The 16,786-nt window shown below is 45.7% G+C and overlaps 2 protein-coding genes across 4 annotated transcripts in view; both read right to left on the bottom strand.

The window, feature by feature from the left end:
• The window catches only part of IFT172 (intraflagellar transport 172), a 36,850-nt gene extending 25,257 nt beyond the window's left edge, over positions 1–11,593 (bottom strand). Inside the window, exons 1-14 of one of the 2 annotated variants that reach the window (XM_049903079.1) lie at positions 11,400–11,593; positions 8,586–8,729; positions 8,256–8,368; positions 7,786–7,825; positions 7,456–7,521; positions 7,177–7,256; positions 6,863–6,950; positions 5,804–6,018; positions 4,509–4,632; positions 3,989–4,084; positions 2,972–3,133; positions 2,554–2,607; positions 2,206–2,309; positions 1,719–1,804 (exon numbers count right to left, since the gene is read on the bottom strand). In XM_049903079.1, the coding sequence (XP_049759036.1) occupies positions 1,719–1,804; positions 2,206–2,309; positions 2,554–2,607; positions 2,972–3,133; positions 3,989–4,084; positions 4,509–4,632; positions 5,804–6,018; positions 6,863–6,950; positions 7,177–7,256; positions 7,456–7,521; positions 7,786–7,825; positions 8,256–8,368; positions 8,586–8,729; positions 11,400–11,438 (1,411 nt within the window). In that variant the 5' untranslated portion in view covers positions 11,439–11,593. Of the gene's footprint in view, positions 1–1,718; positions 1,805–2,205; positions 2,310–2,553; positions 2,608–2,971; positions 3,134–3,988; positions 4,085–4,508; positions 4,633–5,803; positions 6,019–6,862; positions 6,951–7,176; positions 7,257–7,455; positions 7,522–7,785; positions 8,369–8,585; positions 8,730–11,399 lie in introns of those variants that run through there. The other variant, XM_049903078.1, reaches the window with a different exon arrangement.
• A 1,644-nt stretch (positions 11,594–13,237) lies between these two features.
• On the bottom strand, positions 13,238–16,628 carry FNDC4 (fibronectin type III domain containing 4). Of its 2 annotated transcripts, none has more exons than XM_049903349.1 (7): positions 16,257–16,628; positions 15,924–16,067; positions 15,715–15,830; positions 15,271–15,475; positions 14,683–14,772; positions 14,220–14,344; positions 13,238–14,030 (listed from the first exon to the last, which is right to left on the bottom strand). In XM_049903349.1, the coding sequence occupies exons 2-7, from the start codon at positions 16,006–16,008 to the stop codon at positions 13,995–13,997; spliced, it is 657 nt and encodes a 218-aa protein (XP_049759306.1). In that variant the 5' UTR covers positions 16,009–16,067; positions 16,257–16,628; the 3' UTR covers positions 13,238–13,994. The 2 variants fall into 2 exon arrangements, with proteins under 2 accessions (XP_049759306.1, XP_049759307.1); XM_049903350.1 differs by lacking the exon at positions 16,257–16,628 and adding an exon at positions 16,180–16,255.
• Positions 16,629–16,786: the final 158 nt, after the last annotated feature.

Genomic DNA, 16,786 nt, shown 5'->3' on the forward strand with positions numbered 1-16,786 from the left:
GTCTAATAACATTTTCTGTCCAATAAAAATGAGACCTACAGAGATAAAGTGACTTATCCAAAGTCTCACAACTTATTATTCCTCTGGAATCTTAGGTCTACTGGCTCATATTATTATTTCCATTATAGATAATTAGATTTCTGAGCTCTCCAACCTGGCGTGAGATATAATATCCATGAAATGTAAAAATATCTTAAGAACAGACGCATATGCATATGAAAACTTAATTTATGACAGAGATGGCATTACAAATTAGGGGATGAAGAATGGATAATAAACGGTTAAATATATGGAACAAAATTAATTTATTTCCCTACCTACATCATACACAAAAATAAATTCCAGGTGAAAAGCAAAATTTAAAAATGTCAACAGAAAATATAGGAAGAATAGGGATGGATTTCTTAAATAAGACCTCAGAAATCACAAACTATTTTTTAAAAAGTGATAAAATGGACTACATTAAAATAAAAAATGCTTGAACATTTAAAAATGTCTAAGAAGAGAGAAAAAACAAGACAGGCTGGGACAAGATATCTACAATGCAAATAATCACCAAAGGCTATATGTGCGTATATAAAGAACTCCTTTGAGTCACTATGGAAAAGGCGACCCGGTTTTAAAAATGGGCAAGGATACGAACTGGCAACTCACAGAAGAAATCCAAACATCCAACAAACAAATGAACAACAACAAAAAATTAATACAATGAAATATCATTTCAAATACACCAAATTGAGCCAAATTATGAAGTCAAGCAATTTCAAGTATTGGAGAGAATGTAGAACAACGGGAACTCTGTGCAAATGCATATTGGTACAACCTCTTTGGAAAGCAATTTGGAAATATTTAATCGAGTTAAATAATTACTTCCCAAATGATTCATCAATCCCACTTCTAGGTATAGACCTTAAAAATTGGAAGCATTGTTAACAGTGAAAAATTAACAACTTACATGTCCATCAACAAGAGAAGAAATAAAAGATCCAAGTTAAGTATAACAAAATGTTAGGGTCTGACACAGTCTGGTTATGGCTACACAAGTGGTACTTCCTATGCATCAGGCACTACCTTTTATATGAGTTAGGTTCTATTTCTATCCCTATCTTGTGGATGAGGAAACTGAAGTACAGAAAGATTACACAGGTAGCAAGTAGAGAAGTGAGGCAGTTGGACTCCAGAGCCCCAATCTTAACAGCTACACTACAGAGGAGTTTGTTATTCTCTATACTTTTTGTGTGTTTGAAACATTTCATGATAAAAAACTAATATATAAAATTTATGGATGCAAACATTCATGAAGTGCAAATGAAGTTTCTGTCATTACCAGTTACTAATGACAAACTATACCAAAAATAAGGCCCATTCCAATTCTAAGAGTCTATGAGTCTATGAAGTCTAAACAGGAAAATTTATAAATCTGCTAATGGTTCTTCTCTACTGTATTTGCCAGCTCTAAGATATTTGCTTATAGACATAAAGAATTATACGGACAAGCATGTATATGTATCTTTAAATCTATGAACTGGCAATTCACAGAAGAAATCCATTTAGATATAGACCCACAAATAAGGATTTAAACATATCATATATCCGCTGGTGGGATTATGTATTTACCTGAGGCCTCTCAGGTTGCTGGGATCTCCACTGAATATGGTTCTGTGATATGGAAATGCATTATAAACATTTATTTTATTAAAATCGTAAGTCTTACTCACCTATAGCAATAGTCTTGATATCAACAAGATAAGCCAATTTCTTATTGTCTTCCATTCCTCGCTGACGCCTCTCATTAATACGAACACTGAAACAAGAAGGGTGAGGTAAGACAAAATAGCCTTAAAGCCCACTGCCGTCGAGTCAATTTCGACTCATAGTGACCCTTCAGGACAGAGTAGAACCTGCCCCAGAGGGTTTCCAAAGCTTTAATCTTTACAGGAGCAGACTGCAGTATCTTTCTCCCATGGAGCAGGCAGTGGGTTTAAACCGCTGGCCTTTTGGTTAGCAGCCAAACGTTTTAACCACTGCACCACCAGGGATCCTTAAAATGGCTTTAGGTAGCTGGAATGTTTCTCAGGTGCTCTACAGAAGGGTATGAGATGAAGTTTTCAGATTAACCTGAGGACACAGGAGTCAAAAACGGATTTTTTTGGGTTTCAAGGATTTAGAGAACCTTGCAGTTTTTTGTTTTTTTTGCAGGGTTACCTGATGAGGTGGGGGTTCATGAATTCAGTGCGTACAGAACCCAGGGTGTCATTACTCCCATATTCCACCAGCGTTAGCTCACCAGCATTGAAGATTATACACACCTGGGGAAGAATGGGGTTGTTATATGGTAGAAAGGTTGCCATGAAAAAAGAGAAAACAGTAGAGGGGAGTATACAGTCAATTCAAGGTGACTCTCATTTCTCTTTGTTCTGTTCCTCTGGCTATTTCATCCTTCCTTTTTCTTTATCTGCTGTCTCCCCAACCCCTTGACACCTGCCATCCTTCTTACACAGGAACTAGAGGGAAACTTGTCCAGATGGTGAAAGCGTATCAAGCTCTACTCACATTTTCATTCTCAAAGAAATACTTCTCATTGCCACCAGATCCCTGCCAGGCTACCTGTCAGTGGGGGAGAAGATATAAGGAACAAAGTGGATATTTACCCAACGTGATGCTGAAAGGATGACAGGGTGAGAGGAAGAGAGAACCAGAAGTTGAAGGAGGCGTTGGCATTACACAAAAGAGGTGCCATGTCAAATTTTGCCATGGTCCCTATGTTCTTGAGAGGTGGTATAAAAAGAGTCCAACTAGGGTGATTCCTGCCTTAAGATTTTGAACCTTGTAGGTCCCATTTCCTGAAAGCAGGTCCCAACACCAAAATGTTAGAACTTCTTGTGAAGATCTCCCACCCAGGGGCCCTGGTTGCCCAGAAGTAGCAACTCAAGATGCCCCATTCCTCTGCCCCTCCTGTTTTCGTTCCTACCTCACTCAGTCGGTTAGTATTCAGGTCCCCCAGCAACAAAGTGTCTGATGTGTGAGCCACCAAGTAACGTTCTTTTCCCAGGATTTTCACCTCTTCCACCTCATAGCCGTAGTGAGACTTGAGCACCACACGCGTCCCCGATGACAGGTTCTTCACAATCACCTTGATAAGGGACATGTCTGAGCCCCTTAGGCTTCCCCTACCCCAAAATGGGGGGATGGGTATGCTGTGCTTTGCCCACCTCCACAGTGCTAAACAAAGCTAATATCTTGGTTCCTCATCTGGCCTAGAATATTGTTAATAATAATGGTGCCTCACATTTATATATATGGGGCTTTACTGTTTATGAAATGATTTCATACATTACCTCTTTTTATGCTCACAGGATCACAATACAAGTGATTCTGAAAGTTCCACTGGGTAAAACCAATTACTCTCTCTCTGTTTCCGTAGCTCTTTGTACAAACCACAGTGTCCTATGTTATTGTTTGGTGTGCCCATCTTCTTTAAGGGACAGAGTCTTACAGATAACAATCTTTGTATTCTCAGTGTCTAACAGGGCTGGCACATAGTAGAGAATGAAAAAATGTTTGTGAAGAAAATAAAAGAACAAAAGAGCCAATGAATAATAAATGGATGGAAAGAAGATACACATAGAGAAAAGAGAAATACGGGTTTAGGAATAAAGAAACTAGCTTGCAACATTACACATAGTAGGTTCAGAGGCCCTAAAACAACAGAGTTCAGTTTTGTAATCACATTTATCAACTTCCCCGTTGCCAGGTAATGGGCAGTGACGTTTTAAACCAAGGAGAATTACTGGCTATCTCTGTACCCGTTGCTTAAATTCTTTCTTACAATAATATGGAAGAATGATAGCAGAATGGTTGCCAGGGAGTTGCCCGGAATAGCCTGCCAGAGGATGAAGGTTTTGGCTGTGGCCAGAAAGCAGAGAAGCATCACGTGGTTGAGTGAGCCATGGCAAAGTCTAGGTGTGGCAGGACATCAGCTGCTTACCTGGCTAGGTCCCACATATGTCAGCTCAAACTTGTTCTTGTAAATACTCCTTCGGAGGCAGCAGTCAAACTGTTCTACCCCACCACAGAGAGTGCCCTGGAAGGAAAAGCGACAGCATAAAGGGTACTAGCAGCAGTACAGTGACACGAGGAGCACATATAGGGATACCCTCAGAATCTAGACTCTAGAATCTAAACGAGAGTTGACAGTCAAAAGGCTGCTAGTTTTTGGAGTATTGGAAAGAAAGAGGTGGCAATCCCAGGACTCAAGGGCACCATATGCTGATGAGATGTAAGTGAGAAATCAGCCCTGCCTGTACAAGTCTTCATCTCTTTTGGACTCCAATAAAGCATGAATTTCTCTTTCCTTCTTTAAATCCCAGATTTTTAGGTTGGGGTCAGAAAAAAAAAAAAAAAAAAAAGGAGTTTCTAGTGTCAGGAGAGAATGCTTTTGGGTAATGCAGGCTTTTTTCTTGTTCAGGGAAAAGCACCAATCCAGAAAGGGGTTCCCAGTAGCGTACCGCACAGAGTCGTGAGCCATCCCGCTTCCAGGCCAAGGCAGTGATGGTGTACAAGTTGGCAATCTCCTTGGGCTTTGCCTCTTCCCAGATGCTTCTTCGAGGGCTCCAGTTGAGCACCCGAAGTCTGAAATAAAGTATGCGGCTTTTAGAAGAGATGCAGGCTGAGAAAAAGCATAAAATGGATTGGTAACTGTAGGAGATTAGTTTTGCCATATCAGTGAAGAAAAGAAAGAACAGACAAGCTAGGGAGTTTAGTGGGAGAGGATAAAGAGACTTAGGAAATAAGTTGGGAAAGTCAAGACAAAAGTAAAATGGACTAAGAGTGACAGGAGCAGAGAAAACAAAGGGAAATTAGGACTGGTGAAAAAATGAGCTGTAAGGAGGAGAGAAATACAGAAGAAAAAAAGAAAAATGGTAGGAGTCAGAGAAGAAAGGAACATAAAGAAACACATACAAGATTGAAGTGGATAGAGAGCTAAGTCTAAGAAAGCTAGGGTTAAAAGTACTCCAAAAGAGTGAGCTACTTGCATCAGGTGGACATTTGAGACTGTGTTGGCATCTCCTGTCTGGTGGGGAGATGGGAGGGTAGAGGGGGTTAGAAACTGGTAAAATGGTCACGAAAGGACAGACTGGAAGGAAGGAGAGCAGGCTAACTCATTAGGGGGAGAGTAAGTGGGAGTATGTAGTAAGGTGTGTTTAAGTTTATATGTGAGAGGCTGACTTGATTTGTAAACTTTCACTTAAAGTGCAATAAAAATTATTTTTAAAAAAAAGCACTCCAAAGAAGTGGTGGGATCCAGAATTTGGCTGTGTGTCTACTGCTGTATCACTCATTCATTCATTCACCAAAAATGTGCGTATATATTATATACCAGGTACTAATCTCGAGATAAAAAATTGAATGATAGCTCTCTTCTCAAAGACTCTTCAATTTACCCAGACAGACACAACCTTGAAACTGTAACATAATGTGATAAACACTAAGCCAGTGGTCTGTTAAGGAGGGCAACAGGAACACAAAGAAGGTGGTGATAAATTCTACCGTGGAATCCTAGGGAGAGGCACAGAGACAAAACAAGAGCACAGTGCATTTTGGGACTACCAGTGGGCCAATGGGCCAACGGACCACAGGAGCACGAAAAGAAAAGTGAATTAAAATCTCCTGAGAATCTTTTACAGCATACACTTGATTCTGACTCAGTCTCCCACTCTGGTTGACGACCACTGCGCTAAAGCACAGGGCGTATACAAGAAAAGCACGAAGAAGATGCGACTGGTAAGTCGAGTTGTTCCACCTGTCGTAACTCCCCAGCACAACAGACTGGCCACCAGGACTTGCTGCAGCTGTGGTGAACTCCCGCTCCTGAGGGTCACGGCTGTAATCAAAAGTTTGTAGCACATGGCCTTCCTTTCCATAGGCCACAATCCTCCGATCGCAGCCTGCAGCCACGATGCTGTTCGTTGCCCAAGCCAAGGCATAGGGTGGGCATGGGTGGTTAACCAACTTCCCCTAAGACAGAAGTAGAGGGTTTCAATCATTCTGACTCTGAGGACTGTTCCTCGGAAATTCCTCATTCCTGGCACCCCACACACTCACTCTCACCATTCTACCCTGCAGAAATTTTCCTCCCAACGTTTTCCTAATTCCTAATCCTAATTCCTGAAGGCTTCACAAACTGTCTCATACTAATACGTATACGTCACATATACATATGTCATATATAACATTTACTGACCTTCTGCTCTAGAGGAAACGCCAACATACCTGTGTGTTGGAAGATCTTTAATCTGTACCGAGTAAGGCCCCCAAAAGGGAGACTTCCTATACATCAACCAACACTGTCTAGGCCCACAGAGAGCAAATGGCTCCTTTTTTAAAGAGAGCTAAATTTAACTAATTATTACACAAGTAAGTCTCAATGTAAATTATTCAGACGAGAATTATACCGAATGAAACACAAAAGTTCCCTTTTATCTCTTATCCTTTCCCTTTTTTCTCTCGAGAGTAAACTGTTAAATTTTTTCCTATCAATTTCTACACATAAATATATATTTTACATAAATTGGAATCGTTTTCACCTTTCATTCCCCTAACAGTCTTTATTTCCCTTTGTCTCAAGGTCTCTTCCGCTGGAGTCACCTCGTCCCATGAATATTAAGCTCTGGCCTCCTAGACACAAGTCCTCTCTGTGGCTGCATCCAATCAGCCCCATCCCACTGCCCTCCCCAAGATGTCACTCGTCTAGCCTCCCTACCCTCAGCACCTCAGCCTACATTCCTCAGATAGCCCACCTCCTCGAGGCAGGCTCTTGGCATTTCCTCATCCCCTATCCCAGAACATCCTTTACTCATACCTGTGACTCTCCAGAGCCTTCATCATCAAAAAAATACCTAACAATGGTACCATCTGCATGACCAGAAAGAATTCCTTTCCCAGAGCAACTAAAAAAAGCAAGAGGGGAAAAGGAGGAGAGGAGAGAAATACAAGAAAGTGATTATTCTGTCTCACTAGGGAAATCCTCTTTCTCTGCCAAACGCTGCCCTACTGTGGTTTCTGCTACCAATCCTCCCCGCTCCCATCTTTCACACTATGATCTCCCAGTCCAGACTTCCTATAGCTTTTTTCTTGTATTTCCAAGCTCTTGTGATACCACTCTTCCTTACTCACTTTGTTGTCAATGACACCACATAAGAATCTGTCCCATAGATGGTAGACGATTTATTAGTTTTAGTGTTTGCTAAACGAACCTGAAAATGAAAAAATGGACACAAGGCTGGTTAGGCTACTTTCAATATCATTTAGGCCCTGGGAAAAGAAAAACAAAACAAAACAGGTCCCTGTGTACGCTCTCCCAGTACACAACTTGACCCTAAGGGAGATGATTAACTACTTTCCAAAACTATTGCCCTACCCGTTACCTCTCCTGTGTTTCCTTCCCTTTTTTACCTTCCCCTCGGCCAGTCCAAAGACAATGATGTACTCTGCTGGCCACTGCAGACAAGTAACAGCACTCTGTATGAAAGAAATAGTAAAAAGGATAACCCTGTTTGTGTGGACTAGCATATTTCTAACCCCCTGAACTACCTCACCACATGCACCACCCTAGTCTCCTCAACTGGCCTCTGAGGAGGAAAGCAGAATAGGAAGAGCAGCCAGTCACCACCATCCTTGCCATATGAAAAGTCAGACACAGACAGAAAATGCAACACTTGGGTAAGCAGATATATTGACACGTGTTTGTTCACCCTAATCTCCAGGGATTGGTCTGCACTTTACCGTCTGGATGAACTTGTTGCAGATGACTTTCTTGTCACCCCTGCCAGATAAAAGGGAGGAAAGCATGTTAAAAACCACTTCCATAAAGGAATTCCCAAATATGATGCTGGGGTAAGGGAAGAAAGGCGAGATACCTTCCCTGGCCCACAAGTGTTTCCTACCATTCTGTAGGAACCCTGAAAGGACACATAAGAGCTCTAGAACAATAACAAAGACACAACACCACTTTGGGCTCCCCAGGATCTCACAGGGCCTCCTTGTTGATCTTAGACTGATTCCTCCAGGGACGGAACTGCAGAACATGTGGGACAGGCAACGGCAGAGAAGCAACACAGTAGACTGCAGAAAGTCTCGGCCTTCCACGCCCAAGCCTGGCTTCTCATCCTCTCTATTCCTCCTCCCCAGTGAGGCATTTCTCTTGCCTTCCCCTTCTTTTCTTAGCCACCCCATCTCTCAGTCTCTAGCCTCACCAATCTTCTCCAATCTTGTAGACATAGATGATGTTGTCAGTCTGTCCTATGGCAATTTTAGTGGAATCAGGAGAAAAAGCCATGCCCTTCACCATATAGCTCTTCCTGCCATACTAAGAGTCAAAAAAAAAAAAAAAAAGTAATGAGTGTACATTATAGAGAAAGGAGAAGAAATGGTGCATGTGTGACTACAGTGGGGTTGAGGGAAGTATCCTGGAAGAGGAGGGGTGGGCCATTTCCTATGCCCAGGGCTAGGAAGTGGGTTAGGAAGTTTTCCAGGTTTGAGAGGTCCCATCAACAGGTTAAGGTACACAGGAGTACTCTCTTCACCTTCATGTCAGCTGGCTTGGTGGAGAATTTATCTCTCCGCTCCCCATGTTCATCATAGAGCAACACCACTCGGTCCACTGTACAAACAGCAAATTTGGCATTGTTCTGGGACCAGGCCATGCAGGTGACCTTTGCAGCACCATCCTGCAGAGGCAAAGGGAAAAAAAGTAAACCCAGGTACCGGTCTAGAATGCCAGAAATATTCCTAGTTCCATTACTTCTGGTGTGACTTCGCCAATCTTCTTCCTGCCGTGGTCCTTCCATAAAACAGAGAGAAACCTGCAGCCCATCCTGGTCTCCAAGGCCATCAGACACTGGACTGAGAGAAGAGAATGCTTCCAGTGGCCCATAATGCAAATGCACTAAGAGGTGATGGTTCAACTGTACCAAGGCGTCTCTGCAGTGGCCTTCTTGTTTCCTCGACTATTGAAATAAATCAATTGGCCTGATAAGTTTTGATCTTTAGCCATTCAATTAATATTTTTTGAGCACCTTACTGAGAGAGGCACTTGGCTAGGGGCTGAGTGGGATATAAAGAGCAAAACATCATCCCCACCCTTAAAGGGTTTAGGATCTACTAAGATGGTGCGAACAGGAAAAGACCCACAAGAGGTACATATAAAACGCTATAATATTTTGGGTTAAGTCTGAGATAATTTTATATTTAACTGATCAATTACCATTGAAGAATGGATGCAGTTGAGTGGGAGAAATTATCTGAGCATCAGCAAAAGCAAGTTCTAGTCAAGAAGCAGTAATTTAGTTTAGCTGAAACTGTGCTGTAAATAGGAGAATACAGGAGGTAAAACAGGAAAACTAGGGCTTATTTGGCAGGAAAGAAGCAGAGAGTGAAAATTTCTGGAGTGGGGAGTAAAATAACCATAATTGAGGCTTAGGATGGACAATGCCACTTTTTTTAAACTATTCACTTCCCAGGAGCCCAATGAATTATTCACATCATGTCTGTTCTTCCCACCACCAGCCCTAGTCCTCTGTGGTTCTGCCACTAAGGATTTCCCTCCTTTAAAACTTTTTTTATTTTTTTTTTTTTTTACCTTTTGCTCTAATTCTGTGATTAATTGGCTGCACAGCACTGGCTTAACATACTGCTATCTTCCCCTTTATTGCCAACTTCCAGAGTCAGAAGTTTAAGGTTCTTTTCATCAAAATCTTCAAAACAGAGTCAGAAAATAGTCACACCACCACCATTACCATTCTTCAACTCTTGATTACATTAGGTTAGAAGGGCTGAGGGCTCCTCAACAACTTTTGCTGATAGTCCTGCTTCAGCATTTTGCCCAATCCTGGGCATTCAGCCTACGCTGCATCATGACATCATCTTATTTTGAAAGATTAAGGACAATTTCATTTCCAGTTGTTCCATTAGGGTAAAGGAATTTTTTAATTACAGATTCAGGGTGCAGTTTACTGAGAAATGAGCACATCTCTCTTTTGTTCTAATTTCCTTGTAGTCTCTAAATGCCACATCCTCTGTGAAGCTTTCCTGATTTCCATAATCAATTAATTCTCCTTTCTCTGCAGTCTGTACCCCACAGAACTTTCGCGAGGATTAAATGAGGTACGGGATAGAATAATAATAACAACTAACTTTTAACAAGTACTTAGCATGACTGGGTATTTTGCTAAGTGCTTGACATGCATTATCTCATTTAACCTGTATCTCTGGGATAGGTGCTATTATTATCCCCTTTTATAGGTGGAGAAACTGAGGCAAAAAGGTCAAGTAATTTGCCCAAGGTTATTAAACGGCAGAAGCAAGATTTAAATCCATGTATGTCTAATTCCACAGACCACAATTCTAACTTCTTTACTGATGCTGCCCTGGTACATAATAAGCACTCAGTAATGGCAGATAACTTTGGACATGTTATCAAGAGGGACCAGTCCCTGGAGAAAGACATCATGCTTGCTAAAGTAGAGGGTCAGTGAAAAAGAGGAAGGCCCTCAACGAGATTAATTGACACAGTGGAGGCAAGGATGGGCTCAAGCATAACAATGATCGTGAAGATGGCACAGGACCCAGCAGTATTTTGTTCTGTTGTACACAGAGTCACTCTATGAGTCGAAACTGACTGGATGGCACCTAACAACAATGGCAGATATTAATCTTATTAGCTGAGCATTATTTTGTCCATTCAATTTGGATGTCCTTCCTTTTTTGTCTATCAATTTTCACACTGCTTTTTAGTTTGCAAAGTTCTTCAATTAATTCTCCCCCAAATCTCCTACGACTGCTATTATTATTAGTCCCATTTGCCAAATAAAGAAGCTGGGTGAGTGCTCAGAGCAATTATGCAGTAAGAACTAAAGTCAGAGTGATCAAGTTGTTTAAAAAGGCGGTGGAACTGGGACTTGATGTCGGGTTTCCTAACCCTCAAACCCAGCTTCTTACCACCAGGTTTCAGGGTTCCTCCGCTAGTGCCCTGACTTCTCTGAATCCTGAGATCTTCCCCATTGGAACGTACCGTTCAATTTTCTGCACTCCCTCTATATCGCGCTTGTTTAATTTTGTGCAGATTTATGTTCGCTGTTTACATGTGCACCTCTCCCTGTGTATGAGCCTTTTGAAGTTAGGAAGAATAACTTCGGTTTTTTTTTTTTTAACAGGCCCAGCACGGGGGCCTCGTACGCAAGCTCCTACTGAATACTATCGACAGAGCAGAGTTCGAATCATCCTTATACCCTTCATAGTCTTATGCACACAGTAGGAGCTCAACATCCTTAAACTTCACTTCCCCCACTTTTCTAGGATCTTAAAGCGGCGGCATAAGAAAAAGGCGCACAACTCCTCACCTGAGGGCTCAGCAGGGTCCTCAGGTGCTTCAGCTGCATGACGAACACCTGTCTCTCAGATGCCACCAGACAGCGACAACCCCTGCGGTTACCTGGACAACCCGCCACGCAGCCGCAGCTACAGCCGCTGACGGAGACGCGACCAGAGCGTAACACCCGTCGCAAGGTCAACACGTAGGTTCGTCGCGAAAACATAGAACGTGCGCAAGCGCAATGAGGTCTGGGGCCGGCCCGCGAGGGGGCGTGATGAACCCTCTCCTTGACCAATCCCGTCACGGCTTGCAACCTACAAGACCAAGCCACGCCCACAAGGCTTCGCGAACTCTGGCTCCTACGTAATCGTAGTTTTTCCCGTTCTTTGACGGGCACTGCGCGCGGCTGAGTGCGTTCCCTTCTGCTCCTCACAACCCAGAAGGAAAGCAAGGCAGTTTCTATTATATGCCTTTCATAGTTGACGTTATTGAACTCAAATAGGTTATATGACTTGCACGGGATCACAAGGCTAATAAAGATGGTAGTTAACAGTGAATACTAAGTATGTGTCTGCCAGGTACTATGCCAAGTGTTTTATATGCATTACCTCATTTAATCTCAAAACCACGTTTTGAAGGGGATAATACCACTATTCCCATTTTACATAACAGGAACTCGGGATTAGGGGTGTCACTTTTCCAAGCTAACATAGCCAGGAAAGGACTGAACTGGGGATTCAACCCACAGCTGGTGGATTTAAATATCCTTTACATTCCGGCTCAAGTCCTAGCTCCCTATTTCCATGCCATGCCACTATAGCCTGTAACACTCCTATCCCAAGAAATTATGTTATGTCCACAGTCTTCTGGAGAGTGTTCTGGAACCGGTGGCCAGGCAGAAGTAAGTGTCTTACTTCCAAATAGGGAGACAGAGAATTGAAGACTGCTCCTTAGATCAGGATGCCTTTATGGCTCAGGGTGGAGGGCACACCAGAGCTTGGCTCACCTGATAGGTTAAGTCTTGGGATACCTGAAGTTAAAGCTTGGTTAAGTAGAAAAAGATAGCGACTTCTTAATTTTAGGATTGTGTAGCTAGAGTCCTTTCCAGAATTACTGGTCTAATTTCTTGTAACACTAGAGAGACAGAGGCGGAAAAGGAGAATTACTCATAAAACCTCCTCTGGAATGATCCCAAATTGGGAGACCCTTAACCCTCTGGAAAGTGTCCCAAAAGCTGTCCAAACAGAGTCTGGCTCCTGAAACCTTTTCCTCCACAGTGGTTACAAATGTCAACGGGTTATTTCTTTCACTGCCACCAAGCCCCCTTGGAAATTAGGAGAGAGTCGAGGACAGTCTCTATTTTCACAGGAAACAAGTAGGCCCCAGAGGGTCAGAGCCCAAATTAGAATTATTTTCACAGGGGAGTCCAAACCCCTCAGTTTTATTTCCAGAATTCTCTTGTGGACAAAGTGGCAGAGCCTGAATATAAACTCATTTACACTTCACAATTATTATTAGTGACTTTGACCAACTGAACAGAGACAGAGACACAAGTTTACGAAGGCAGGGAAACAGAGGGGCAGGGATCCACAGAGAGAAGCACATGGCACCAAGAGATCCATTTGTACAGCTGCTCTTTCATTAGTTCCCAAGATACTGCTCAGTCCCATTTCTGTCCACGTTTGATGAAGAGGCAGAAGAATGAATGGTGAGGAGTTGGGCTGCCAACATGGGTAGTGAAGATAAAAAGGCTACTGGCCTTCTCATGTGAAATAGCCTTAGCTGCCACTGGTGTGGGAAGAACTTACATCCTTCCCATATCCCCCTCCCCCTTCTCATGCACCAAAGCAAAATGAACTAGGGCTCTGGTTTTCTACACCCCTCTTCCTGGCCTCCACCACCCATTCTAGGCTGGAGAATTGAAGCAAACATCTTACAATGAGACTCTGCTCTCATCAAGTTGTTGGTGTGAGGGGCCCTTGCACAGTCAGGAGAGAGAAAAGGTGGGGAAATGTCTTCAGCATACTATACAGTATACCATACAGCTAGCTCCAGTTTGTCCAAGAACGTTTATTGGAAAAATGTCCAACGGGTGAGATCACCAGCAGCTGGTGGGGCTGCCAGATGAGAGGGGGAGCACCTGAGGCTCCTTGGAAGACATTGGAGTAGTGTAGTGCAGCATCTGCCTCCAGGCCCAGACAGTGCCTTTCATTTATTGGGGGAGGGGGACTACCCTCAGAAACACCCCTCTCTGAGACCCAGAAGCAAAATGTAGGGGCAGCTGGGGATGCTGAAAGTCCTGATGTAGGTGAAATGGGGCCCCTATTTGGGGTCTAATGGGATAGGGTTGAACAAGTGACTCTCCCCTGGACTGGGGGCTGGGAGGAGACATCCCATCTGATATCTACTCCCCAGGTCCAGGGGTGCAGACTCTAACTTACCTTCTGGCCCTGCTCACAGGGGAAAGGGGATGGGTACCAGGCCTGAGATTGTGGGAGTGTCATTACCCTCTGGGAGACTGTGGGATCCTAGTCTTGGGCAGATCATCACCTTTGGCTTTCCCTGACCCCATCCCCATTCCCATGTCATTAGTGCATGTCTTTTCTGGTTCTGTTTCTGTCAGTCATACGTCGATGGTATTGATGGACGGTGACTTTTTCTGTGAAAGAAAATGGTTTGAGTTTGTAATTTCAGTAAAGTAATAGGTGCCACCCCTCTCTCCAGCCTCCTCCATCCCAGACTTCCCATTCTCCCTCTTCTCCTACCCCCCTCTTTGGCCTTCTCCCTTTCCTGGATGCTCCTGAGGGGCAAAAATCACCCTTTCCACCCCCACTGGCCCCCACATCACCTGTCTTGTCACCACTGGTCTTCCCTGAGGACTCTGTTCTGGCCCCTTCCCCTTCTCTTTGGGGTTGTTGTTAGAGTCATTGTCCTTGATGATGTCATACTGACGGCAGAATAGCCCAATTACACCTGAAATGGCAACAATACAAATCTGAGCCTTGATCTTGACTTCCCCAATCACAGCCTTGAAGGGCAGCAAGATACCCACACAGCTTCTAGAAATTCAAGAAGAAAATCTTTGAATTCTTGGTGCCCATGCACAAGCACACCGCCCTCTCAATCCTCCTCTCTGGGTTGCCAACAGCATACTTTCCCTCTCTTCAGACTTCCCCTGATTATCTTCCTCAACCAAGCATCTCTTCACTCCATTTCTCTCATTCCCTTTTCTTCTGATAACTTTTGTCACCTCCCACCTTCACTGAGCCCCACTCCCTCAGTCCCTGGTCCCCTGTCCATTGCTTACTCACCAGCCCACATAAGCAACACTACCACAATGATGACCACTTCCCCCGTTTGCAGTGGTTGCTCTCCATCCAGACCCTCCACTGTGATATCACCTGAGAAGGGAGGAGGCAGTCTCCAGGTTACTAGGGAGCCGCTAGAGAGCTATATCTATATAAACAGTTAAGGATGGAGATGCTGGGGATCACAGTCAGGGTAGACCCATCACAGGGTTGCCTATGGAGTTATAAGATAGCTCCTCTGGGAGGAAGCCATTGGTGGACAGGTGGTTAGAGACTGAAAAAGAAGAGGGCTGCAGGTCAGGTGCTCACTCATGCAGGCCACAGCTGCTGTCATCTGAGGTTGGGGAGAAGGAATCTTTAAAGCCATTCCCCCAAACGGTTCATTACCAGCCTGTCTATACCTGTTCCCTTGCCTACCTGCTTTTCCTTCCTTCCCTGGCAGTACAATGAATTAAATCATCCTTCTGTTCATCTAAGCTAAACTGTTGCTTGCTTTGGGGAAGTAAATAAGAGGGGCTAGAGGCCAGGTTAAAAAAACAAAAAACAGCAAATCCAAAGCTTTAGGGAGCAAGGAATAGATCAGACCCTTACCTGGGCTTGAGCTGTTTGATGGTAGCCGGTCAGAGCCCTTGAGTGTTCTGAAGTGCACCCGGGGCCCTGGGGGGCTCTCTCCCCTTAGGCCGATGCTCCTGACCTGTACGGTGTAGTCACTGTCTTCGGCCAGGCCCCAGAGGGCACAGGCCCGAGTGGTAGTGTTCACCTCTCGGATCACACGCTGCCCTGGGCCGTTCTGGCGCTGCAGGGAGATGATGGGAGAGGAGGACAGCCTCATCCCAGTCCCAGGCTGGAAGGCTTGACCCAGGACTCTTGATCATCCAAGCACTCCAAGGGAGTGAGGTGAAAAGGGCAGCCTGAGCTAGGAAACACCAGTTCCCGATTCCCTACCTCTAGGAGGGGATGGGGGTTACGGGGCAACAGAAGAACTGTTCAGAGGGCCAGGGACACAGACCGGGGGAGCAGAGGGGAGACCCATACTTGCTGGGAAATGGAGTAGCCAATGACGATGTTGCCTTCTGGGACGTCCCAGGACACAGTGGCTGAGTTGGCTCTGAGGTGAGTGACTGTCACATTCACAGGAGAAGGAGGCCGGTCTGTGGGTGCCAGCGTGTTAATAGGTTAATAGGCTTCACCGACAGGCTAGTTCTGGTTGACCTCCATCCTTCCCTCCAACCCTCTTTACTCACCTGCTCGCACAAAGCCCAGGTCACAACTGACCAGCAGGAGGACCGTGGGGCTGAGATATGGGGAGAGGGGCATCAGCGAAGCCATGGTCCCCACCGAGTCCGCTGGGGGCACTGGGGCATCCGCTTGACATCCAGGCGGGGCTCCTAGAGGTGGCAGGAGTTGTCGGGGGGGGGGGTGTCAAGGACTGCCCAGAAAGCACGAGTGGGCAGCAGCTCGCCCCGGCTCCCCACGGCGCACAGCAGCCCCAGAACTCACATTATCTCCACGCCTTGACCGCCCCCGCATCACCGGGGCGCCCCTACAGTGCGCGGCTTTGGCCGGCCCACACCCACCTCCGCCGGTCCTCGCGGTCTGTCAGGCCTCCGGGGGCTGCTCGGTTCCCAGAGGGCGGCCCATCGCCCAACTCCGTGGCGCTGCCCCTACCCCATCCCGGCGCGGGCCCGGCTGGGCTGCAGCACAGGCGTGAGCTGAGAGCCGGGGGCGGAGGCGGAGCGGGCACGGGCTGCGGGTCTGCGGCGCCCGGGGCTCGGACGGGCCGCGCAGGCTGCCCTGAGCAGGGGGCGTTGCCGACGCGGCCTGGCCGCTGGCCTGGGTCCCCGGTGCGGGAGGCAGTGCGGCTGCTCCAGCAGCCCCTGCAGCGGGATGTGACCGGCCCGGAGAGCTAGCCGCCGCCTTCTGCAGAGCTGGCCAGGCTCGCTCCGCCGCAGCCCGGCCAGGACGTGCGGGCCTGCCCCGCCCCGCTGGGGTTCTCGCCGCCGTCATCCCCCCTCGCGGCCCCCCTGTTCCCTCCGGGCTCCTCCCACGACCCTCCCAATGGCGGCTTCCCGGGCCCCCGTGCCTCGGTCTCCCGCTCAATGCGAGG

This window comes from Elephas maximus, chromosome 12 (assembly GCF_024166365.1).
Source record: "Elephas maximus indicus isolate mEleMax1 chromosome 12, mEleMax1 primary haplotype, whole genome shotgun sequence".
NCBI lineage: Eukaryota > Metazoa > Chordata > Mammalia > Proboscidea > Elephantidae > Elephas > Elephas maximus.